Source organism: Phyllobates terribilis, unplaced genomic scaffold, assembly GCF_046119375.1.
Source record: "Phyllobates terribilis strain yellow unplaced genomic scaffold, ASM4611937v1 Scaffold_3__8_contigs__length_932513732, whole genome shotgun sequence".
Classification (NCBI taxonomy): domain Eukaryota; kingdom Metazoa; phylum Chordata; class Amphibia; order Anura; family Dendrobatidae; genus Phyllobates; species Phyllobates terribilis.
In genome coordinates this window covers 448,606,897-448,631,838 of record NW_027362763.1, presented here as the reverse complement: position 1 = coordinate 448,631,838, position 24,942 = coordinate 448,606,897, and the positions used below count along the sequence as shown (strand labels likewise).

At 41.3% G+C, this 24,942-nt stretch overlaps 1 protein-coding gene across 1 annotated transcript; it reads left to right on the top strand.

Moving 5' to 3' along the window:
* Nucleotides 1–5,365: 5,365 nt before the first annotated feature.
* Nucleotides 5,366–23,339, top strand: COQ3 (coenzyme Q3, methyltransferase). Its single transcript, XM_073675749.1, has 7 exons — nt 5,366–5,621; nt 12,626–12,704; nt 15,101–15,250; nt 15,942–16,041; nt 16,631–16,873; nt 19,077–19,236; nt 20,186–23,339. Exons 1-7 carry the CDS (start codon nt 5,537–5,539, stop codon nt 20,371–20,373), a joined length of 1,005 nt encoding a protein of 334 aa, XP_073531850.1. The 5' UTR covers nt 5,366–5,536; the 3' UTR covers nt 20,374–23,339.
* Nucleotides 23,340–24,942: the final 1,603 nt, after the last annotated feature.

Below are 24,942 nucleotides of genomic sequence, written 5' to 3'. Positions count from 1 at the left end.
AGATTCAAACAGGAGAACAACTTGCAAGTGGCCACTTTAAGTAGCATTTCTCATGATTGCATACACCTGGCTATGAAGTTCGAAGCTCATTGAGGTTACAAAACCAAAAAAAAGTGCTTTAATAAGTCAGTAAAAAGTAGGTAGGAGTATTTAAAGCAAGAAAATGATAAGGGTGCCCATACTTATGTACCTGTCAAATTTTGTTTGAATGCAGATTGCACATTTTCTGTTAGTACAATAAACCTCATTTCAAGGCAGAAACATTACTGTGTCCAACAGTTATTACATATATCAAACTGAAATAGCTGTTGCAAAAACACCAATTTTATAAAACATTAAGCTTAAGATTAATAGGGGTGCCCAAACTTTTTCATATAACTGTATATATGTAAAATAAATCTATGTGGTGTATATACACTGTTCAAAAAAATAAAGGGAACACTTAAACAACAGAATATAACTCCAAGTGAATCAAACTGTCCACTTAGGAAGCAACACTGACTGACAATCAATTTCACATGCTGTTGTGCAAATGGAATAGACAATAGATGGAAATTCTTGGCAATTATCAAGACACACTCAATAAAGGAGTGATTCTGCAGGTGGGGACCACAGATCACATCTCAGTACCAATGCTTTCTGGCTGTTGTTTTGGTCACTTTTGAATGTTGGTTGTGCTTTCACACTCGTGGTAGCATGAGACGGACTCTACAACCCACAGAAGTTGCTCAGGTAGTGCAGCTCATCCAGGATGGCACATCAATGCGAGCTGTGGCAAGAAGGTTTGCTGTGTCTGTCAGCGTAGTGTCCAGAGTCTGGAGGCGCTACCAGGAGACAGGCCAGTACACCAGTAGACGTGGAGGGGGCCGTAGGAGGGCAACAACCCAGCAGCAGGACCGCTACCTCCGCCTTTGTGCAAGGAGGAGCACTGCCAGAGCCCTCCAAAATGACCTCCAGCAGGCCACAAATGTGCATGTGTTTGCACAAATGGTTAGAAACCGACTCCATGAGGGTGGTATGAGGGCCCGACGTCCACAGATGGGGGTTGTGCTCACAGCCCAACACCGTGCAGGACGCTTGGCATTTTCCACAGAACACCAGGATTAGCAAAGTCGCCACTGGCGCCCTGTGCTCTTCACAGATGAAAGCAGGTTCACACTGAGCACGTGACAGAGTCTGGAGACGCCGTGGAGAGCGATCTGCTGCCTGCAACATCCTTCAGCATGACCGGTTTGGCAGTGGGTCAGTAATGGTGTGGGGTAGCATTTCTTTGGAGGGCCGCACAGCCCTCCATGTGCGCGCCAGAGGTAGCCTGATTGCCATTAGGTACCGAGATGAGATCCTCTTACCCCTTGTGAGACCATATGCTGGTGCGGTTGGCCCTGGGTTCCTCCTAATGCAGGACAATGCCAGACCTCATGTGGCTGGAGTGTGTCAGCAGTTTCGGCAAGATGAAGGCACTAAAGCTATGGACTGGCCTGCCCGTTCCCCAGACCTGAATCCAATTGAGCACATCTGGGACATCATGTCTCACTCCATCCACCAACGTCACGTTGCACCACAGACTGTCCAGGAGTTGGCGGATGCTTTAGTCCAGGTCTTGGAGGAGATCCCACAGAAGACCATCCGCAACCTCATCAGGAGCATGCCCAGGCGTTGTAGGGAGGTCATACAGGCCAAAGACATACAGCAAGGTCTTGCCTTCAGGGTATGTGACGGGTTGAGCAAGCAACATTTATTGAATATTCATTGAACCTTTGGTGCCCTCCTTTTGTGTGTTTCTTCTAGGGAGGTCATACAGGCACGTGGAGGCCACACACAATACTGAGCCTCATTTTGACTTGTTTTTAAGAACATTACATCAAAGTTGGATCAGCCTGTAGTGTGTTTTTCCACTTTAATTTTGGGGGTGACTCAAAATCCATGCATCCATTGGTTAATAAATTTGATTTCCATTGATGATTTTTGTGTGATTTTGTTATCAGCACATTCAACTTTGTACAGAACAAAGTATTCAATGAGAATATTTAATTCATTCAGATCTAGGATGTGTTATTTGAGTGTTCCCTTCATTTTTTTGAGCAGTGTATATATACAGTGCATTGTGAAAGTATTTGGCCCCCTTGAACTTTTCTACCTTTTGCCACATTTCTGGCTTCAAACATAAAGATATAAAATTCTAATTTTTTGGGGAAGAATCAAAAACAAGTGGGACACAATCATGAAGTGGAACAAAATTTATTGGATGTTTTAAACTTTTTTAACAAATTCAAAACTGAAAAGTGGGGCGTGCAATATTATTCAGCCCCTTTACTTTCAGTGCAGCAAACTCACTCCAGAAAGTGAGGATCTTTGAATGATCCATTGTTGTCCTAAATGACTGGTAATGATGAATAGAATCCACCTGTGTGTAATCAAGTCTCGGTATAAATGCACCTGCTCTGTGATAGTCTCAGGGTTCTGTTTCAAGTGCAGAGAGCATCATGAAGACCAAGGAACACACCATGCAGGTCAGAGATACTGTTGTGGCGAAGTTTAAAGCTGGATTTGGATACAAAAAGATTTCCCAAGTTTTAAACATCTCAAGGAGCACTGTGCAAGCGATCATATCGAAATGGAAGAAGTATCAGACTACAGCAAATCTACCAAGACCCGGCCATCCCTCTAAACTTTCATCTCGAACAAGGAGAAGACTGATCAGAGATGCAGCCAAAAGGCCCATGATCACTCTGGATGAACTGCAGAGATCTACAGCTGAGGTGGGAGAATCTGTCCATAGGACAACAATCAGTGGTACACTGCACAAATCTGGCCTTTATGGAAGAGTGGCAAAAAGAAAGCCATTTCTCAAAAATATCCATAAAAAGTGTTGTTTGAAGTTTGCCACAAGCCACCTGGAATACACACCAAACATGTGGAATAAGGTGCTCTGGTCAGATGAAACTAAAATCGAACTTTTTGGCCACAATACAAAACGATATGTTTGGCGTAAAAGCAACACAGCGCATCACACTCAAAACACCATTCCCACTGTCAAACATGGTGGTGACAGCATCATGGTTTGGGCCTGCTCTTCTTCAGCAGGGACAGGGAAGATGGACGGAGCCAAATACAGGACCATTCTGGAAGAAAACCTGTTGGAGTCTGCAAAAGACCTGAGACTGGGACGGAGATTTATCTTCCAACAAAATAATGATCCCAAACAAAGCAAAATCTACAATGGAATGGTTCAAAAATAAACATATCGAGGTGTTAGAATGGCAAAGTCAAAGTCCAGACCTGAATCCAATCGAGAATCTGAAACGCCCTCCACCCAACCTCAATGAGCTCGAGCTGTTTTGCAAGTTAGAATGGGCAAGAATTTCAGCCTTTCGATGTGAAAAACTGATAGAGACATACCCCAAGCGACTTGCAGCTGTACTCGCAGCAAAAGGTGGCGCTACAAAGTATTAACTCACGGGGGCTGAATAATATTGCACGCCCCACTTTTCAGTTTTGAATTTGTTAAAAAAGTTTAAAATATCCAATAAATTTCGTTCCACTTCACGATTGTGTCCCACTTGTTGTTGATTCTTCCCCAAAAAATCTTTATGTTTGAAGCCAGAAATGTGGCAAAAGGTAGAAAAGTTCAAGGGGGCCAAATACTTTCACAATGCACTGTGTGTATATATATATATCTTAGTGTGTACATATATGTCTATACATGTGTATATAAATATTACATATATAAATACCAGAAACCATAGTGAATGTGGATACTGCCACATGTAGTGGTCAGAGGATTTTTCCACATAAACAGTATATACCGCTCCAAAAATGTATATTATATAACAAAGAACAAATTGGCGTTTAACAGTAAAAACGTTAATTTTATTAGTTACAAAAATTCATAAAAAATAGAAAAAAAGTGTATACAAAAGACAGTCAGGTACCAAACATTGGTGAATTCAATAATACCTAAATATATATAGTGCCATGTTCTTGGGCATAGATGAGGTTCCCAGGTAATTGACACAGTGGTCTGTAGATAAATGTCACATTAATGTGATCAAATCTAAGGAACCAAACATCTTACCCATAATTGCAATCACCCAGGTCTGCTACCAGGAAGTCCCCAACGCACGTTTCGCTTTTAGAGGTAATCTAATCTCCCATTGAGAGAGATAGATGCATATATGTGCTTGTATAGGTTATTCCTCTCTAGTACATAGACTAGGGCAGTGATAAGGCTGCGTGCCCACTATGCGTTTTTCAAGCATTTTTGCCGTGGAATTTCCATAGCAAAAACGCTTAAAAAAAAGCTTGGTAATACGTGCCTCATGGTCCCCAATGATAATCCGCATGTGCTGTGCACATGCCGCGGGAATTTCTTTTGTGGATTATCATTGCAGAAAAATCCGCAGCATGTCCATTAATTTTGCAGACACGCAGCGTAATTGCCGCCATTGACTTGCATTGAAACGCTTAATATCCGCATGACTACATGTGCACATGTGGATATTAAGCGATTCAATGTGCGGATGGTACCCGGGTCTGGAGAAGAGGAGACTCTCATCCAGCCCGGGTACCATAGAAACTGTAAAAAAAAAAAAGAATTTAAAATAAAGATTATACTTACCTTCCGATGGCCCCCAGCCTCCTCAGCGATGCGTCCGGTGTGTTGGGCGGCTCGCGGTGGTGTGAAGACCTTCCATGACGTCATTTAGTCATATGACAGGTCACATGACTAAATGACGTCATGGCAGGTCCTTTTACATCACTGCGAGACCGGACGCATCAGAGAAGGAGACCGGGGGTCATCGGAAGGGGAGTATAATCTTTATTTTTTACCATTCTTATTCTTTTAACTATTACTTGGTCACACTATATAAGTCCATGTCGGCTGACCAAGTTGTCAAGCACTTTCCAAGTGATGCTAAAATCGCTTGGAAAGCGCTTGACAACCCGCATGCGGTAATGCAAGTGAAGAACGCTTCACATCCGCGTGTCCCTGGCAGGAAAACGCATGTACAATCCACATGTACAATCCGCATGTACAATCCGCATGTACAATCCGCATGCGTTTTTCCTGCCAGGGAGAAGAGGAAAAAATCTGCTTCATTTCTGCATGGTGGGCACTTAGCCTTACACTTCCTCCTCACTCTCAGCACAGGGTCTCTTGCCGCTGTAGTCACATTAGTACGGAGCTCCTATGGGCAGCGCCTGGAATCACCTCCATTCCTGTCAGCTCACCCGTCACCGCTGTGCCTGAACAGCTTACACTGGAGTTGCTGTAGAGGAGCTGACAAGAATGGCGCCATAGTAGACGCGCCCGTGCCCCGGCTCAGTGCCTGCACGTACAGCGCCGGTGGAAGGACCGGCCGTCTGTTGGTTCCGGGGCAGTCACGTGCTGGCGCCGGTTGAAGGACCGGCCGTCTGTTGGTTCCGGGGCAGTCACGTGCTGGCGCCGGTGGAAGGACCGGCCGTCTGTTGGTTCCGGGGCAGTCACGTGCTGGCGCCGGCATTTCCGGAAGTTGTGGCTGGAGCGAGGAGCGGCATGGCCTCTGTGTGGAGCCGTGTGTGTGCCCTTCCCTCCCGGGCAGCCGTGCTCCACAGAGCCGTGCACACAGCATGCCGCTCAGGTAATGGTCGCATGTCAGGGGGCGTCCAGGAGGGGGCGCGCCTCTGCCCCTTGATGACTGACGCATAGCGGTGCGTGGACAGGTCACTGACGTCTCGGGCCTCCCGCCCATTCACTGGCAGATGTGGGGGGGCGCTGCTGGTATAAGGCACAGAACACGGTGGCCAGTAATGTCATAGGACAAAGCATACAGCTGTATTGGGTGAGAGTCCTATGGGGCCTGCAGCGCAGCCAGTGCACACAGCAGGTATGTGAGTCCGGCATAGGGCAGAGCCATGCCACAGCTCTGCACTGCCCACTAGTGTTACAGCCGGCTTATGACAGGCGTGAGGAGTGTGGTGTCTGCACCCAGTAGGTACATTGCATTCTGCCATCTGCCAGGCCGCTTCACACCAGTGTTGTGGGGTCCTGGACGGTGAATCAAGAACAAGTGTATTCAGTCTGTTACGGTTCACCCGTTATATTCTCACTAAACATCCAGTGTATCCGTGTGACACATCTGTAAAACATTTCTGTTTGGATCTGTTATTTAAAGCATCAAATTAGCGTGGTCTGCTGCACTTACCCTTTAAAGATCTGTAAGCTTTCTCCGATCACTGTGGTTAAATGTAACAACTTAAAGGGAATCTGTCAGTAGGATCACCCCTCCTAAGCCGTCTATAGGGGCCTATAGTAGGAAGTTGAATAACATGACACCTTGGCATCTGTGACCCAATGTCTTATTCCAGAGAAACCTAGTTTTTTTCTTATCATATAGAAAAGAGAAAAAGACGTTGGGCAAAACAAAAGCCGTGCACTCCCAAGTATAATGAAAAATATCAAAAATCTTTATTAACAATACACAAGCAAAATTTAAAAACAATTAAAACACATATAGTATGCAGGCGGTATTATAAACCAAGAGGTATAGACATGGTAGCCCAAGGCTGTAAAAGACCTCTTAACTTTGCAGGCAATGTAAAATATCCCTAATATGTTAAGTCCTGGTAGAATAAACCAAGACAACACCCCAGATCAGCAGTCTACCACACCACTACTATATTAATACACAATCAATAGGTGCAGTAACAGGTGGGGAAAATACATATAGTTACCTGCAAGGTGTGTGGACCCAACACGTATCGTGTATATATACGTATTTGGTTTTTATTTTTACCTTGAGAAATGCGTCAGTGCGGCACCAAAATGCATTGAAACAATAAGGAACCTTTTTATAACACAAAGGCCTCTCGTTGACTGCAGCACAGCCCGTTCAACGGATCGTTCTCTACTATGAAGCCCTGAGGACACCTGCAGATGTGTCAGGCCACGTTCAGGATTTTACATCAGTATTTGTAAGCCAAAACCAGGAGTGGGTGATAATACAGAAGTGGTGACGAGTTTCTATTATACTTTTCCTCTGATTGTTCCACTCCTGATTTTGGCTTACAAATACTGACCAAATCCTGAACATGTGAAGGGCTTATAACCACACACCGCTCTGCAGTGAGATCAGGAGAGCAGCCATTACATGTCTCACTCTGGTGAGGCAGAGTCTCAGAGAGATCTGTGTCCGGCCCATAGATCTTAAGAGCTCATTTGCATATAAGAAAAACGTGGATTTCTTTGGAATAAAACATTGTTTAGCATAAAGCAAAGTATCATTTTATTAAATTTTCTATGCCCTACATGCCCATATAGATGGCTTAGGGGGCTTGATCCTACTGACAAATTCCCTTTAACCCCTTTCCGACCTTAGACGTTACCATACGTCCGGGTGGCCTGGTACTTACCGACCTTAGACATATAGATATGTCTAGGCGATTTTGCGCACACAGAGGCTGTGCACACGCAATCACTGGCAGTTGTCAGCTAATTCTGACAGCTGACACCCAGCACTTTAACCCCCTATATGCTGCGATCACAGCATTTAGCGAGCAGGCAGAAGGACAAAAGTCCCTCTGCTCTTGGATCGGAGACTCGGTGACGTCATTGCGGGGTCCCGATCGTTGCCATGGTGACTTGATGTCGTCATAATGACACCAAGGTCACCAGATACTAGCAAGGTAGTTAGATCATGCACAGTGCATGATATAACTATCTTGTGTCTGTACTACTGACAGCTATAAGGCATAGCAGTGATCCTGCACTGCTATGCCTTATAACTGCGATCAGACTTCAGAAAGTGAAAGTCCCATAGTGGTACAAATAAAAAAACAAAACGAAAAAAAGTTGTAAAAATATTTAAAAAACAATCACAAAATAATAATACAAAATATATTGTACCCATAAATAAATATGAAAAAAAAAAAAAAGTAAAATAAAAGGACACATATGTGGTATCACCGCGTCCAGAACAACCCAACCTATAAAAATGTCCAACTAGTTAATCCCATTAGTGAACACCGTAAAAAAAAAAAAAAAAAAAATAGGCAAAAACCAATACTTTATCATCATATTGCCAAACAAAAAGTGGAAGAAAACACTATCAAAAAGACGAAAAATGGTATAGCTGAAAACGTCATCTTGTCCTGCAAAAAACAAGCCACCATACGGCTCCATCTTCGGAGAAATAAAGTTATAGCTCTCAGAATAAAGCAATACAAAAATAATAGTTTTTTCTACAAAATCATTTTTATTGTGTAAAAATACCAAAACATAAAAAAATTATATAAGGCTGTGTGCCCACGTAGCATTTTTCAAGCGTATATGCTGCGGAATTTCCGCAGCGTAAACGCTTAAAAAACGCATGTATATCCGCACCCCATGGTCCCCAATGGAATTCCGCAAGTTCTATGCACATGCTGCGGATTTTTCCGCAGCGTTTATGCCGCGTTCAAAAATCCGCAGCATGTCATTTAATTTTGCGTTTCCGCAAGCGGAATTGCCTTTGTCCAATGCATAAAAAACGCAAGGCAATTCCGCATGTGGAAAACGCGTGATAAACGCGCGAAAAAAGCGCGATAAACGCGTGCGGAATTCCGCATGCGTTTTTCCGGGAGAGGACTTGCATTTATGCAGCAGAAATTTTCTGCTTCATAAATGCAACGTGGGCACATAGCCTAAATGTGGTATCGCTGTAATCGTACTGATCCGGAGAATAAATCTGCCTTATCAATTTTACCACACGCGGAATGGCATAAAAAAATCCAAAAAACAATTCCTGAATCTATTCTAGAAAAATCTGCTCTCCAGGAGGCAAATAGCGCTCATTCCCTCCTGAGTCTCTCCGTGTGGCTAAGCAGTACTGTACAGCCACATATGGGGTATTTGTACATTCAGCAGAAACTGTGTGACAAATTTTGGTGCTATTTTTACCCATTTCCCAGTGTGAAAATGTAAAATCTGGGGCTAAAACAAAAGTTTGGTGGTAAAAATGTAATTCTTCTTTCTTCACTGCCCAATGGTATAAAGCTCTGTGAGGCACATGTGGTGTCAATGTCATCACTGCACCCCTAGATGAATTCATTGAGAGGTGTCGTTTGTAAAATGGGCAAGATATGGGGAATTCTGCTGTTCTGGCACTTTAGGGGCTTTACCAATGTGACATGGCGCAGTCAACCCAGTCCAGCAAAATATGAACTCCAGTATGGTGCGCCCTCCCTTCTGAACTTCCTCTGTGCCTCAAAGTAGTTTTCGACCACATATGGGGTATCTATGTACTCAGAAGAAATTGCACAACTTATTTTGGGGTCCATTTTCTCCTGTTACCCTTGTGAAAATATAAAATTGGTGGTAAAAGAACATTTTTGTGGGAAAAAAGTGATTTTTTTTTTTTTTTTCTCTACGGCTCCATGTTATAAACTTCTGTGAAGCACCTGGGGTTCAAGGTGTTCACCACACATCAAGATAAGTTCCCTGAGGGGTCTAGTTTCCAAAATGGTGGCACTTGTGGGGGGTTTCCACTGTTTAGGTACATCAGGAGCTCTCCAAACGCAACATGGCGTCCGCTAATTATTCAAGCAAATTTTACAATCAAAAAGTCAAATGGCGCTCCTTCCCTTCTAAGCCCTGCAGTGCGCCCAAACAGTGGTTTTTCCCCACATATGGGGTATCTGCGTGTTCAGGAGAATTTGCACAACAAATTATGGGGTCCATTTTTTGCTGTTACCCTTGCAAAAATAAAAAAATGTAGGTCTAATGTAACATTTTTGTGGGAAAAAGTTAAATGTTCATTTTTTTCTTCCACATTCTAAAAAAAATCCTGTGAAGCACCTGAAGGGTTATTAAACTTCTTTAATGTGGTTTTGAGCACTTTGAGGGGTGCAGTTGTTAGAATGGTGTCACTTTTGAGTATTTTCTGCCATATAGACACTTCTAAGTCACTTCAAATGGGCTGTGGTCCCTAAAAAAAAAAAAAAAAAAAAAAAGTGGTTTTGTAAATTTTGTTGGAAAAATGAGAAATCGCTGGTCAACTTTTAACCCTTATAACCTTCAAACAAAAATATTTTGTTTCAAAAATTGTGCGGATGTAAAGTAGACATGCGGGAAATGTTAATTATTAACTATTTTGTGTGACATATCTCTCTGATTTAAGGTCATAAGAATTAACAGTTTGAAAATTTCAAACTTTTCAACATTTTTGCCAAATTTCCATTTTTTTTCACAAAAACGCAAGTGATATCGAATAAATTTTACCACTATCATGAAGTACAATATGTCATGAAAAAACAATCTCAGAATCAGGGGAATACGTTGAAGCGTTTCAGAGTAATTACTTCATAAAGTGACAGTGGTCAGAATTGTAAAAATTGGCCCTGTCATTAACGTACAAACAGCCTTGGGGGTAAAGGGGTTAAATGTCGTTGTCAAACTTTAACAATGGCACTTAATAAGGTGTGCAGTTCTCAGCTTCCATTTACACGATCGTGGGGAACCAATGGGCTACCATGACAGCTAGAAGCTCGATGAAGATCCTAGTAATTGCTATGTTAGTGCTGTGAAGCTACAGACAGAGCTCCATTGTAGATCCACAATTTCCCTATGTACCGCAAATCTGTAGTATTGCAATATATAGTATAAGCGATTGGGCAAGTACAGGTTAAAATTCTTTGAGAGGACTAAAAAGTAAATTAAAAATAAAAAGTTTTTAAAAAAATATAGGAATTCGAATTCCCCCCATTTAGCCCCTATTAAAAATAAAAAACGAAACTTTTTTTGGTGTCATCGTTTCCCAAACAGTCCGGTCTATCAAAATATATAATTCTGTGAACCAGGAAAAAAATTGTAATGCCAGAATTGTTTTCTTTTTCAGTCACTGCACATGTTTTAAAAAAAAAAAAATACAATAAGAAGCATTCAAAAGCTTGTATATCCCCCAAAATGGTATCAATTAAAGTTATGAACTCTAAACACATGTCCTCATGCTATGGATGGAAAAATAAGTTACAGGTCTCAGAAAATGTCAACAGAAACTTTTTTTTTTTATCTTTACAAATTTCAGATTTTTCTTTCGTCACTAAAACAAAAAAACTGGACACTTGGTATCATTGTTATTGTACTGATGTGACATATTATTTATCCTGGTCATTTTTACGACACCATGAACAGCGTAAAAACAACCCCCCCCCCCCCCCAAAAAACCATGACAGAATTGCATTTTTTTTTTTTTTTTTTGCAATTTTGCTGCAGTTGGATTATTTCCCATTTTATTGCAATAAATGGTGTCATTCAAAACAACAGCTTCATCCCACAAAAAACAATCCTCCATACGGCTATGTTAATGAAAAAATTAAAACGTTACGGCTCTGCGGAAGAAGGGGAGGGAAAAATGAAAGCACAAAAATGAAACTTTTCTGGGTAATTAAAAAGCTCATACAGGCCAAGCGTGTTGTACATGCGTGTGCTGTCTGTGTCATGATCAGATAGCACACAGACTGCACACTGACCAATGTAATTCAGTCGGGCTGGTCAGCTATTTGCTCTTGTACATTTTTGTACTTGTTGATGTATAAAAATGGATGCCATACAGTTGTAAAAAAATGGTTGGCAAATTCAAAGGGAGCTGCCAACAGTGGATCTTGATGATTTCGTGCTCAAGTGCCGTTAATGACCTCATTGATACCATGCTAAAGCATGCATTTCTGTGTGTGGTTCTCATGCTCTATTGTGAATAAATTCAGATGCTTTGAGCTTTTTGATTACATTTTTTTTTCATCATTTGTTTATACCTTTAAAGCATCACTCCAGCATTTTTTTTATTGCACTACTGGAGTGGTGCTTTAAATGTAAGTCCCCTGTCTCATACTGACCTGTCGTCCCCTTCATTCTTTTCCAGCGTCGTTCCGGTTAGACTCCGGCGAAAAGTGATCTGCTGGAGTCCGTTGGAGATCACTTTTCAATACAAGTCTATGAGAGCCTTGTTCTGGCTTTCATAGACTTGTATTTAAAGCTTGTGATGTAACTTCTGACCAGTCAGAAGTTACGGGCACACGATGGCGCCGCGGGGCTGTAAGAGATGAAGCTGCCAGAAGGTGGGTATAAGAACGGGGGCAGGGGACTTACATTTAAAGCGCCACTCCAGCTCTGAAAAACAACGCTGGAGTGGTGCTTTAACGTGTATCCATCTTGTGATTTCCATAATTTCATGACTTTTCCTTCTTGATGTTGCCTTTTTAATGTTGAGTAGTGTATAGAGATTGATCACTCTTCAATCTCTGGCATTGCACAGAAGACGGTTGTTATTTCTCATGGTTGGGTTGTGTAGTATCAGGGGCGTTTTTCTTTTTATGGCCACTTTCACACAATCAGTATTTGGTCAGTATTTTACTTCAGTATTTGTAAGTCCAAATAAGGAGTGGCATAATCAGAGAAAAGGTATAATAGAAACACGTCACCACTTCTGTATTTATCACCCACTCCTGGTTGCGGCTTACAAATACTGATGTAAAATACTGAACGTGTGAATGTGGCCTTATGCAGAGAATGGGGGTGATTGTATATTACAGATCTAGCTTTTCCTGCTGATATTTTCTTTTTTTAATAAGAAGCTTTCGATTTCTTTTTTTTTTTTTTTTTTATTGCTAGCCACGTGTCTTCTACCTGCTGTTCGAAAGTTGTCAGAAATAAATGGCAGTATCAACCCTGCATCTGGAGCAAGAAGAAGGTAAGCATTTTGATTGGGCTTTTAGTTTTAAATGTCAAAGATGAACTCAGAATTCAAAAGTCGCCAGGTTTCAAAGGTCAACCTGTACTCATTACTAAATAGATACAGGAAACTCATTAGTTCTAGTATATTTACTGTGAAAATTCATGTCATAAATTGCTGTATAATCCTTTATGAAAGTTTACACTCCATCTCTGTCCACCTAACCTGATTGACAGCTCCTCAGTGTCCCTCCTCCCTGCTGCTGAGATCTCACATTGCTCAGTACAAGCTGCAGCTGTCAGTTAGGCTGGCCTTGTGGAAACTGAATACACTTGGCCTCTTGCGCTATTTCATCCTATAGCTTCCTATGTTCATCTTAAAGAGAAGCTGTCATAAGAAAAGACCTATTGTTTAAATCAGATTTTTGTCCACCACATTGTGATTGATTGCCACGACTGGCCTGACGTCACGGCAACGGCCTCGGATCTGGGTGTACGTCCCCAGCTTAATTTCACATGTGCTCATGCTCTGGAGCCGCGGTGAGTCAATGGCCACATGATGGTTTGTGAGTGCGCACGCTATGCGTACCACTGTCTTTCTGCTCTCTGCCGCAATATTTTTATTATACAAACAATATTAGAAATATTTTCAATTTTCGCACTAGCCAATTGGGTGTTAATAGACTCATATTTCCTGACCTTTTATGAAGAGTTTTCAGCAGGCTCCTTATAGGAGGCAGGATTAGAATGGCAGGGAACACCTCTATATACAGCTGATAGCACAGGATACACCATTGCAATAAGTGATGCACAATGACATTTGCACTGGGTCAGAAGATGCTTTAGTACTAAACATAGGCTCAGAACCAGACCGTTCTACCTATCCACATGTGTTGTTTCCTGAAATTAAAGGAATTTAGTGTCTTAAAAAAAAAAAAAAAGTCCCAGTTGCCAAGTTGATAATTGCAAGTTTTCTATTTTTATTTATTTATTTTTTTAAAGCACCACTCCAGCGTTTTATTTTTTACAACACTGGAGTGGTGCTACCAACGTAAGATCCCTGCAACTAATATTATACTCACCACCTGCCGTCTTCAGCTCTTCCCAGTGCAGCTCCCGTCCCGCCACACCATCATGTGACCGCAACTTCTGACTGACCGGAAGTCAGAGGTAATGGTCACAAGCTCTTAATGCAAGCAAGTCTATGAGAACCAGAACGAAGCTGTCATAGACTTGTATTAAAAAGTGACCTCCTAACAGAGACAACTACCTGACTGTTTTACCAGGTGCCAGCTCAGAACGGTCACCAACCGCTCCTGCCGGTGATTCGGCTGCTCCATGTCAGCAGAGCTGCTTTTCCTCTCCGGGCTGCTTTGTCGACGGGTCGTTGCTGTTGACATCATGCTGATTGACAGCCGGCTTCTCTGTTAGGCAGTGGAGAGCCGCCTGTCAATCAGCATGACTTTGCCAGCCACGACCCAGTAACAGAGCAAAGCGGGGGAAAAGCTGCTACTAAGTCTACATGACGTCAGTGGAAGCCGCTGAATCGCCGGCAGGAGCGGTCTGTGACCTCTCTGTGCCGGCAGACATCAGAGCCGGGCACAATAGGCAGATATTTTGCAACTACGTGCCTGTTCTTATCCCCACAGTAAAAAATTCTATAGTCCTGGATAACCCCCTTTAAACATGGACATGTGAATGAGGCCTAATATGGCATGCAATTATTTTGTCTCTTGGCATCTGCATGCCTCCATATGAAATACATGGGTTCCATGTAATTACTCAGTGTAACTTGTACCAATTTCATATTGAACTTCTGATGCTACTAAAAATGTGCCCCTCATTTCTTCTGTTTATTTCACTTAATTAGTAAGATGTAGATGAAACTTAGTGCAGCGAGGAAATTATATTTCTCCTCCTTTTGGGTCTTCTATACTGTATATTTTCACTCTACACCTGCAGTGTGCTGGGAGATCTTAGCATTCTTAGGCAATCAGATGTTTCCAACTTCCATTTCCCTATCAGATCATATGATGTCACCGTCAGTGAAAGGGGAAGAACCTGCAGCTGCATCCCCGTCCTCTCTATCTTCTATTTATTTTTGGTTGTTTTGGGGAACAGAGGAGGTTTCTGAACCTTTACAGAATGCATGCAGGGAGAAAAAGGACTACTTGTAAGATATATTACAATGTATTTACATGTACAGATATTTGCATATGATAGAAATGAAACGGATACAATGTCCGATTATGAACACTAGTCCTCGTGTACATGGCTATTGTACATTTTTAGTAGCAGCACAGTTGCTTGTTTTAGACAAACAGCCATTACATGTTTATTTTATAGCATTTTAGTCACTGGTCTAACTACAGTTTTTGGCTTTTTAATTAATTGGAAGTTGTGATATTTGTACAGTTGCTGTTTAAGTCGGCTATATAGCACTGCTCATAGCGTGGATCCCATGGAGATTAGGAAATTCCAGGCATGGTCATCGAAATGGTGGGATGAAGAAGGAGTATATTGTGCGCTCCATGCAATGAACGATATACGAGTGCCATTTATAAGGTATGCTTAATATAAAAGTGGAAAGCTTTTATAGTAAAAGGTGTGACAAATTTACATTTTTTTGTGAAAAGCAAAACCAATTTCATAAAAAGCATGTAGTTTATCTTCTTCTGCCATGACCTGTTTGCATTGTTAATTTCAAAGGGGAAAGAAATGGAAACATGTCGCTGAGACACCTCTGGCAGTGACGTATAGATTGTATTCATGTGGATGGTCCAAGCATGGAATATTGATGTCCTCAGGATAGGCCATCAATATCAGTCGGTGGCGTTCCAATACCCAGCGCCCCCGCTGATCAGCTGTGAGCAACCATAACGACGGATGGATTTTAACGTTGAATGGAATTGTACAGTATAGATCCCTTCGATGTGTAGTGGCCGCTGCCGATCAGCTCCTATTCCCTTACACAGCCGACAGCGGCCACTGGACATTGAATAGAGCTGTACTGTTCAGCTCTGTTCCATGTTTACATCCTGCTGGCGTTGATAACAGCCAGGCAGTGGGGGTGCCTGGTGTCAGACCCCCACTGATCTGATATTGATCCTGTGGTCATCAGTAATATAAGCATAGAAAACCCCTTTAATAAACAGATCCTCTTGTTATAGTTGATAGAACAGTTCTCCATGTTCAAAGCAATGGTAGGAACATAAAAATGAATTTTACATCTAATTGTCATCTATTTTGCCCCCAGAGATATTCTAATGAGCAAGAACCATAAGCACGATGTTGGGAGCCCTCTAGCGGGCATCAAGCTACTCGATGTTGGCTGTGGTGGTGGACTATTGTCTGAGGTAACCTAAAACTATTATTGTCAGCGACAATTTAGCATTCACCTACAAGTACAACGTTCTGTAACCTAAAAATGGGCGCAATTGCAGACTGGAATATTGCACCAGTGACGGGATGGACCCACCTTTATATCAAGATTCACAATTCTGCCTTGTGATGGTAACTCCTTATTCATTTTAGACCCCCCCTTCATTATTATAGTATATGCGCGTACTCATGAAACCAGTTCTATGGACCCTTTTTCTTAGACTATTGTGGCATTCCTCCGTTATTCTTCCTGTAAATGTATAAATGTATGACTATGGTAATTATAATTCACCCCATTAATAGTGTGTCCCTACACAGTAAGCACTTCTTGGACAATTTAAGAGTTTTGTAGGGGCAAGTCCCAGTTGGCAGAAGGAACAGTAACATCTAGTTGTCAATTTCCAATATCCAAGAGGAATAGCATAGGAACTTCAAAACACTGATTTCTAAGAAAAGATGCGCTAGTATTTTTATTTTGTGGAAAATGTTAGTATCTACTAAAATAACCCAATAACAATAAATTAGAAACTCCATTTTAGAGCATATTCTGTTTTTCTGCTGCAGCCACTAGGCAGACTTGGTGCCGCTGTCACGGGAATAGATCCTGTAGAAGATAACATTCGCACTGGAGAACTCCACAAATCATTCGACCCAGTTCTAGACAAACGTGTCCAGTACAGACATTGCTCAGTAGAAGATCTCGTGGAGCATGACCTGGAAAGCTTTGATGCAGTTGTGGCCTCAGAAGTTGTAGAACATATGAACGACGTGGAGTCTTTTATCCAAAGCTGCTTTCAAGTTTTGAAGGTATAACGGTTGGCTTCTTTTTACCATGGTTTGTAACTTTGATATAATTTTTTCTGTCTCTCGTAGACCCTTAAATTCCTTGCACATCAGTGGCATCCCGAGTCCCAAGGCTGTGCGTGAGCAGACATAATGTGGATCCAATGGAGATTCTGTGGCCCTGATTTACTAAGAATGGCATTGCACACACCAGTCTCAATGAAGGGGCATAGCGGAGTAAGAGGTGCACGTCACTTAATGAATCAGGCGCATCTTAAAAGTGGTGTCCTCGCCAGCAATCTTACTTCAGTCAGTCACTGGAGTAAGATTTCTGGTGTAAGGTAAGCCAGAACTGATCAAGAATTTGAGGGGTGGACTTTGCCATGCACCTGCCCCATGCCAACTCCGCTCACATTGGTGGAGCTGGCCAAAACTGGCGTGAAAACGCCAAAAGTCACAACTTTTTCACACAATTCCATGTTGCGCCAACACTTTGCGACTTTTTAAGGCGTTTTAAGCCTGACATCTAGCGTAAATACCTAAATACAGGGTGGTCCAAAAGTAGGTGGCCAGAAAATAACATTTATTTTGATTTATATATAAAATTATATTTACTAACACAAGCGTAACATTGACAATTACATTTTATTCTGAACAATAATACAAAAGTCCTTAAATTTTATCAACGCAGGGGCTCAAACTGTTTTCCATTACAATTTGCACAGCTTTGAAGTCGCCTCTTACGCTTTGACAACTTTTTTGCACAAGTCTCTTTGGGTATTAATTTCTTGGAATGCATCTCAAATGTAATTTTTCAAATCACTGACACTTTTTGGTTTTCGACTATAAACTTTGTCCTTGAGTACTCCCCAAAAGAAAAAATCCATTAGGGTCAAGTCTGGTGAACGTGCCGGCCAATCAAGTGGGCCTCTTCGGCCAATCCATTTATTAGGAAATGTTTCATCAAGATACTCGCGGACTACTCTTGAATAATGTGGAGGGGCCCCATCTTGTTGGAAATAAAGGTCATTTGAATTAGGCTGTTGCTGTAACTGGGAACAACTTGATTCATTAGAATTTCGAGATACTTATCTCCTGTGACTGCTCCATCAAAAAATATTGGTCCTAAAACACCAAAACTTGAAATACCACCCCAAACATTGATACCAGGCCCATTTAGTTGTTGCTTTAATGTTAAACGCATTTTCTCATTATACCAGTAAATAAAATTATGTCTGTTAATATGGCTGGATAATTTGAAAGTAGCTTCATCACTCCACATAATGTTATCTAAAATTACTGGATTTTCTTCAATTTCGTTAAGCACAATCTCACTAAATTGCAGCCGCCTGTCTGGATCATCCTCCAATAAACCATGAATTAGACGTGGACGATAAGCTTTCCACCCAAAAGATTTCGGGATTGGCATGATAGAAGCTCGTGAAATTCCCAATTCCAAAGAGGCTCTTCTGGTGGACTTTTTTGGACTCTGAACAAATGTTTCAGAAACAAGTTGTTTGTTATCTTCTGTACAGACTGTTTTGGGTCGACCAGTTTTTGGAGCAGTAAGGATTGAGCCAGGGGCATTGAATTTGTCACAAATGCGGTAAATGGTTTCTCTCTTTGGGGCTTGAGTACCAAATGTTTCAGCATTTCCAATACTCTGTTAAAATCCATTTTCTTTGATCTGTATTTAAATTATTTGCCATTATGTGTTATCTGAATTATCTGAAAAGAAAACCGATTTGGGGGAGATCTATCTGTGAAAACTAGATCTGTGAAACTGGCTCAGTTGCCCTTGGCAATCAATCAGATTCCACCTTTCATTTTCCAAAGAGTCTGTGAGGAATGAACAGTGGAATCTGATTGGTTGGTAAGGGCTACTGAGCCAGTTTCACTTTACACCATGTTTGATAAATCTCCCCCTTCATAACCTTATTACACTTTCTGTCCACCTACTTTTGGGTCCCTGAAGCCTGTAAACCACTTTGTGAACCTCTGCTTCCTGAGCTATGCACTTCACTGATCAGTGGGGTCTTCAGACCTCCTCTTATCTGCAAGAAGTTTATGGGAGTACAATATATGTTTATAAAAAATTTGTAACAAACTTCTTTTCCACTTTAACGTAAATTGAACTCATGTCATTGAAGAACATCCAAAATATTCCCCATACGGAACGAAGAAATATTATTTGATGCTGACAAGTCTCTTGTCTCTTTCTTGGAAGCCAGGTGGTTCCCTATTTATTACCACAATCAATAAAACCAAGCTTTCCTACCTTCTTGGAATATTGCTGGCCGAGAAGGTGATGTCCCTTGTACCAGAAGGCACTCACGACTGGGACAAGTTCATCTCGCCTGTAGAGTTGGAGCGACTACTTGAATCCAGTAAGTAATTGTATTAAAATGAATGAGAGGTTGGAAAAGTTGAGCTTGTTTAGCTTAGAAAAACGACGCCTCAGAGGAGATATCATTTATATGTATAAATATATGTGTGGTCAATACAAAGGACTAGCACATGACTTATTCCTTCCAAAGACCATACTAAGGACCAAGGGGCACTCATTACAGGTGGAAGAAAGGCGATTCCGGCAGCTAAATAGGAAAGGGTTCTTTACAGTCAGAGCAGTCAGACTGTGGAATGCCGACCACAAGAGGTAGTAATGGCCGACACTATAACAGCATTCAAAAAAGGGCTGGATGATCTCCTCAGTATAAATAATATTGTGGGTTATAGATAATTTAGTGATAAAATGTATAATTGGGGGAGAAAGGTTGAACTTGATGGACCTAATTCTTTTTTTCAACCTATGTAACTATGTAATGCACATTGTGTAGAGGAAAATCCTTATAGTAACCTAACCACATGAATTAGGCCACTATATTCAGTTGTGCTTACTCTACAAGCTGTGCTGCGTTTTTAGGGTATGTACACACTGTCTCTTTCAAGCGGATTTTGCCTGGAACCTGCCTGAAAAAGAGCTAAAAAAAGCATAAAAGAATGCACCTATGTATTGCAATGTAAAGAGTCTTGCTCAGCCTTTTTGAACTTCTTTTTCCACTTCTGGTTTCCAAAGCTGCTAAACAGTTAAAAGAAATGTCCTGACCATTCATCGGGTGGCTTCCATTTGGAAGCTGCTCACTATTAATATGTATAATAAAAAAAAATGCAAAATATATCAGAAAAGATGTAAAAAAAAGACGCTTCAGGAAAAACACTAAAGCGTCTTTTGCAGGAATAACTGAGCAGGTATGCTGGCATGTTTAGTGGAAATCTTTTTTTTTTTTTTTTTTTAACAGCCTTCTAAAATTAAACTGTTACTGTATGTTTTTCCAGATGGATTTGTGGTGGATATGCTGAGGGGCATGTTGTACAACCCATTGATGGGTTCCTGGCGGTGGTTTGATGACACAAGCGTTAACTATGCTATACATGCAGTGAAGATGGTCGCACAAGAGCAGTCCACAGATGTGGAATATGAGAAAGAACAGGACCAGCCCAAGGCAGCGGAGGCTTCCATGTAGAGATGTCATAGTCATAGACTTCTGTTAAAAGACAAATAAACAAACATTTCATCAAATATTGTATTAAGTGAGGATATACCTCTGGTCACACAGTACTATTCTTATTACTTTATATTTTTTGCTAAAACATGCTTGACTGATTTCTTGTTAAAGGGATTTTGCTATGATATCTGAGAGCAGCTTGATGTAGTAGTTGAAACCCTTCTTTCATCAATGTCACTTACTGGTCTTCATGCTATCATTTTGATATAATCCCTGTTTTCTCTGCTGCAGATCTAGCAGTGCTCAGAATGCTGAGCTCGGTGTAACCCCGCCCACATCACTGATGTGGCAGCTTTCTGTGTACACTTTGCATTGACAGAAAGCTGGTAATCAGTGGTGGGAGTAGTTGACTAGGAAGAACAAGAAACCTAGTCCTCGAGTGATAATCTCTTCCTGATAATTAGTGTTTTATATTGATACAACAGCACACAGCCTAGTAAGTGACACATCACTGGAATCAGGTTCTCAGCCCCTACATCAAGCTGCTCTCAGATTACATAACAAAACTAACAGATTCCCTTTAATATATAAATGTGTCAGATACATTTTGTAACCTGATTCTGTTAGAAAGGATGTTTGATGACTTCCTGGCAAGCACAGCCTGTAATTCTGCTAATTGATGGGAGGATGAAATACAGTATGTATTATTTATAATAAGATATTGTGCTTTTATTTGTGGGATGTGATTTTTGCTTAATTCACATCATCAGGTTACTAAACACAGATATAGCTCAGAACAATACTAGACTATCTGACTTTTTTTTAAAAAAGGGTATTCTTACCTTTTAAAGGTTTATGATTTATCCATAGGGCAAGGCATAGATGTCTGACAGGTGCCTGATGTAACAGATCTGTAGTTCCAGAAAAGAGCAGAGAATGGAACTCAAGAAACACATGTGAACAGAGCCTTACTTAGGTGGCAAGAATTACTGTATTGTCGGTTTATTGCTCATTATGGTTTTTAGCACTGAGCATCAAACATTACTTATCCTTGCTCCCTTCTATCCAGTCATCCAGCTTTTTCCCTCCGGGGACAGTGATGATCTCTGTAAAGCACTGGGCAATTAATGGCTGTATATAAGTGAGTAAAACAAATATGAAACTGATGCAAGAACGGATTCCATAGTTTGCTATTCCCATTCATCCAGCTCATCAGTTGTTGTTGAGCTCTCAAGGAGCCGGATCAGAATATTTCACATGTGGCGTTTGTCATTTCAACTTCACAGGTTTCGCACTAGAAAGTGGTGAAAAAAATCAGATGACTACTGATGCCATTTTGACATTGGTTTTGGTTGCAGAAGAAAACTGATCCTCATGGCCCGGATACGTGGAGACCGGGCTTACTTGATGTGAGACTCTTAAAAAAATAAATAAGTAAAAAAAGGAAAGGCTGTTAAGCAGCAGTGGCACTCCTGTCTACTAAAGCACAGTGCTTATACAGGGCTTTTAGTGCCAGCTTATTATATGCTGCGAGGAGAATTCAGCTTTGATGATTGTGATAACATTGCAAACATTGCACGATTATGGCAAAATGAGCAAACAATCTAAACAGCTTGCCGATCACCCAACCAACGAGCAAAACACTTGTTCATCGGGTGAAAGGTTTGCACAAATGATCATCATTTTCGGTTGTGCTTTTTACAGCAGTGTAAAAAGAATCTGTGCTGCCAAGAACAGTGACAGTGTATGCTCACCGAGCCATCTACTACTGATCAGTGTGCATCTGAAGCACAGCCTGCTTGTGTAAACAGGCTATTAAACCACAGTTCAGCAGTCGTTTAGTGTCGCCAGTCGTTGGGTGTAAACGCACCTTATTTATGTGCTGTAATAAGCCCCATTCAGACAGCCAGAATTGTATAAGGCTAGTAAGTCACAATGTAAAAGACAAACGTGTTTAGTATATGAAAGCTTGCAGGGCTCACAACTAGTGATGGGAGAACCTCTGACTGTTTAAGTTCAGCGGGTTCAACCGAACAGTTTATTAAAAGCTGTGACTGTGACCCGTGGTAAAAAGCTTACCGCAGGTCATAAGTAAGGGAGAGAAGCGCAATAAGAGGTACCTAGTGGTCAGTTAAATGGCAGAGATAAAAGAGACAAATGGCCTCTCATCTCCTTGGGTTATGCACCCCTGCACAACCCCGGTTAGTCGCTCATCAGCAGAGGCCCAGCGTTGCCGCTGCCGTGCGGGATCTTTCCTGAGTCCGGTCACGTGATCTTCAAACTGGTCACACGATGAAACTACCCAGTAGTACGTCACCGCAGGTCCTCAAAATTATATGGTAGGTAGACAACGACCCGAAGCAGCTCTTGCCGCATACCCTCACAACAAGGACATAATAATGGGAAATAGAAAAGCGGTATAGTAAGAGCGCTAGGGCACAGAATCCACAGGGACAGGGTAATAAAATAACAGACCTTTTATTTCACCACAACGCGTTTCGATACCGGACTGCTACCTTCCTCAGGCAGTATGATACTGTTTTCCTCTGTTTGGAGAAATTAGCTGCTCTGATGACTTATATACACTATACATAGAATATAAGGGGAAAAACTGTTTTCTAACATCTCAAATTTGGAAATACAGCAGCAGGATCGATGAGGACATATATATAATATGTGTGTGTGTGTGCGTTTTTCTGGAATATGATTCAGCACAAACATGCTCCCTCCCTCGTCCCCTCTTCATAGACTGATGAAATATGTTGTGACACATTTAGTGAGCTGTACCCTGAGACAGGGCTGTGGAGTCGGAGGTTTAGCTTACTGACTCCACAGCCCTGGTACAAACTTCGGCCGTGCGATGGTTGTCACAGTGAGAGACGCCATATAGCCTTAGCCTAAATCGTATCACCACACTTGGGTTTTGTATAATTCCAGCTAATTGTCATTATCTTTGCAGTTCGCTATTAAAAGCTATCATCATTTGAGCACTCCCAATTTTTTCGATTTTTCTTTGGTTTTCTGCACAGTTGCCAATGTGATATTAAAGTCTTTATTTAGCTCCTCACACAGGTATTGCTCACTGAATATTCTACTGCTTTTTATCTTTTCTACTGAACTACACAGTTGATGTCTTTGCCATCATGGACCTTGGATACAGGTGCTGGTGGAACATCTTGATCATTTAAAGGTTGGGAAACTGTAGAACATAGCTTGTGAAACCAAAGATCAGCACAGGCACAGATTTTGTGTGACAGCTAGGGTACACTGTTTACCTAATTTTAATCTAAACTGTGGACATGCCCATTAATTAGTCAAATATAGTATTCTTAATGAGGCTATAGTGTAGCATGTTGACTATTCATGTATGTGTTTTCTATGTGATATATGATGGCACATGAGTCGTTTGGGTCATTGCAGATCTGTTACATGGCACAAGAATAGATTTACTGACTGGCTATTTCTGCTGTAATATGAGCTTCATTTACACTGGCAAGGGCAAAATAAAGACATATGATGAGCGGCTGCCAAATGTCTCTCACGGTACATTGCACTAAGGAATGGAGGCACGTAAAAAATATTATGAATAGTCTCTTTCATTATAGTAGCCTATGACTTCAATGCTGCATTCCACTGCGCAGTCTGGTGTATTAGTATAGGAAATCACAAATGACATTTTATTTCTTTTTCGACATCGTACAATTTATTTATCATTTTCTGTGCGTTTAGTGTGCAGTTTTCAGTCACATATTTTGCAATGGACCGAATGTTGTAAATACAAAGACTCAACTGCTTTATATTTGCAGTAATGATTAAGAGAAAGTCAGATGTTGATTAATGTTGAGCAAGCGTGACCGTTTAACCCTTTTAAACAAGCACGCCCTGGTGCTCGCTGAGTAGTTTCGGTGTGTTCGGCATCTATGTTTGAGCCGCCACGGCTGCGTGTAACACATGCAGGGATTGCCTAACAAACAGGCAAACCCTCTATATGTCACAGCTGTCTAACAGCCGCAACACATACAGCCAAGGCGGCTCAAAGCGTACTCGAGCGTACTTGTTTAAAGGGTTAAACGAGCACGCTCGCTTAACACTAATGTTGATCATATAATGAAGCTGAGCTTGCATCTTTATAGGGAAGAGGATGTAGAGCAAGTGTTACTTACACCTATTTAATATGTTCGACCAGCTTCATCTACTTTTTAACTGTGTTTTAATAATTAGACCCTGGAGAATATAAATGGATGTAAGCCTGTGCATTAGCAAGGCCATAACCGCATTAAAATGCTTGTCCTGTAAATCAGGTTATCACCTATTCTTCCCTTCCAAAGCCCTGCCATGCACCCATACTGTACTGTACAGCCACTTACAGGTTATTGCCATGTTCAGGAGAAATTGTATAACCAATTGTGAGGCCATTTTTACCTATTTCTCCAGTGAAAATGTAAAATCTGGGGCTAAAATAACATTTTAGTGGTAAATATTTATTTTTTTGTTCACCACCCAATGGTATAAAATTCTGTAAAACATGAGTGGTGTCAATATGATCACTGCATCCCTAGATGAATTTATTGAGGGGTATAGTTTGTG

Excerpts from the sequence above, each read along its gene's own strand:
- COQ3 (XM_073675749.1), top strand. The coding sequence starts at position 5,537 with ATGGCCTCTGTGTGGAGCCGTGTGTGTGCCCTTCCCTCCCGGGCAGCC. Across the intron at positions 16,042-16,630 it reads GTGGTGGACTATTGTCTGAG|CCACTAGGCAGACTTGGTGC; the intron begins GTAACCTAAAAC and ends TTTCTGCTGCAG. Across the intron at positions 16,874-19,076 it reads GCTGCTTTCAAGTTTTGAAG|CCAGGTGGTTCCCTATTTAT; the intron begins GTATAACGGTTG and ends CTTTCTTGGAAG.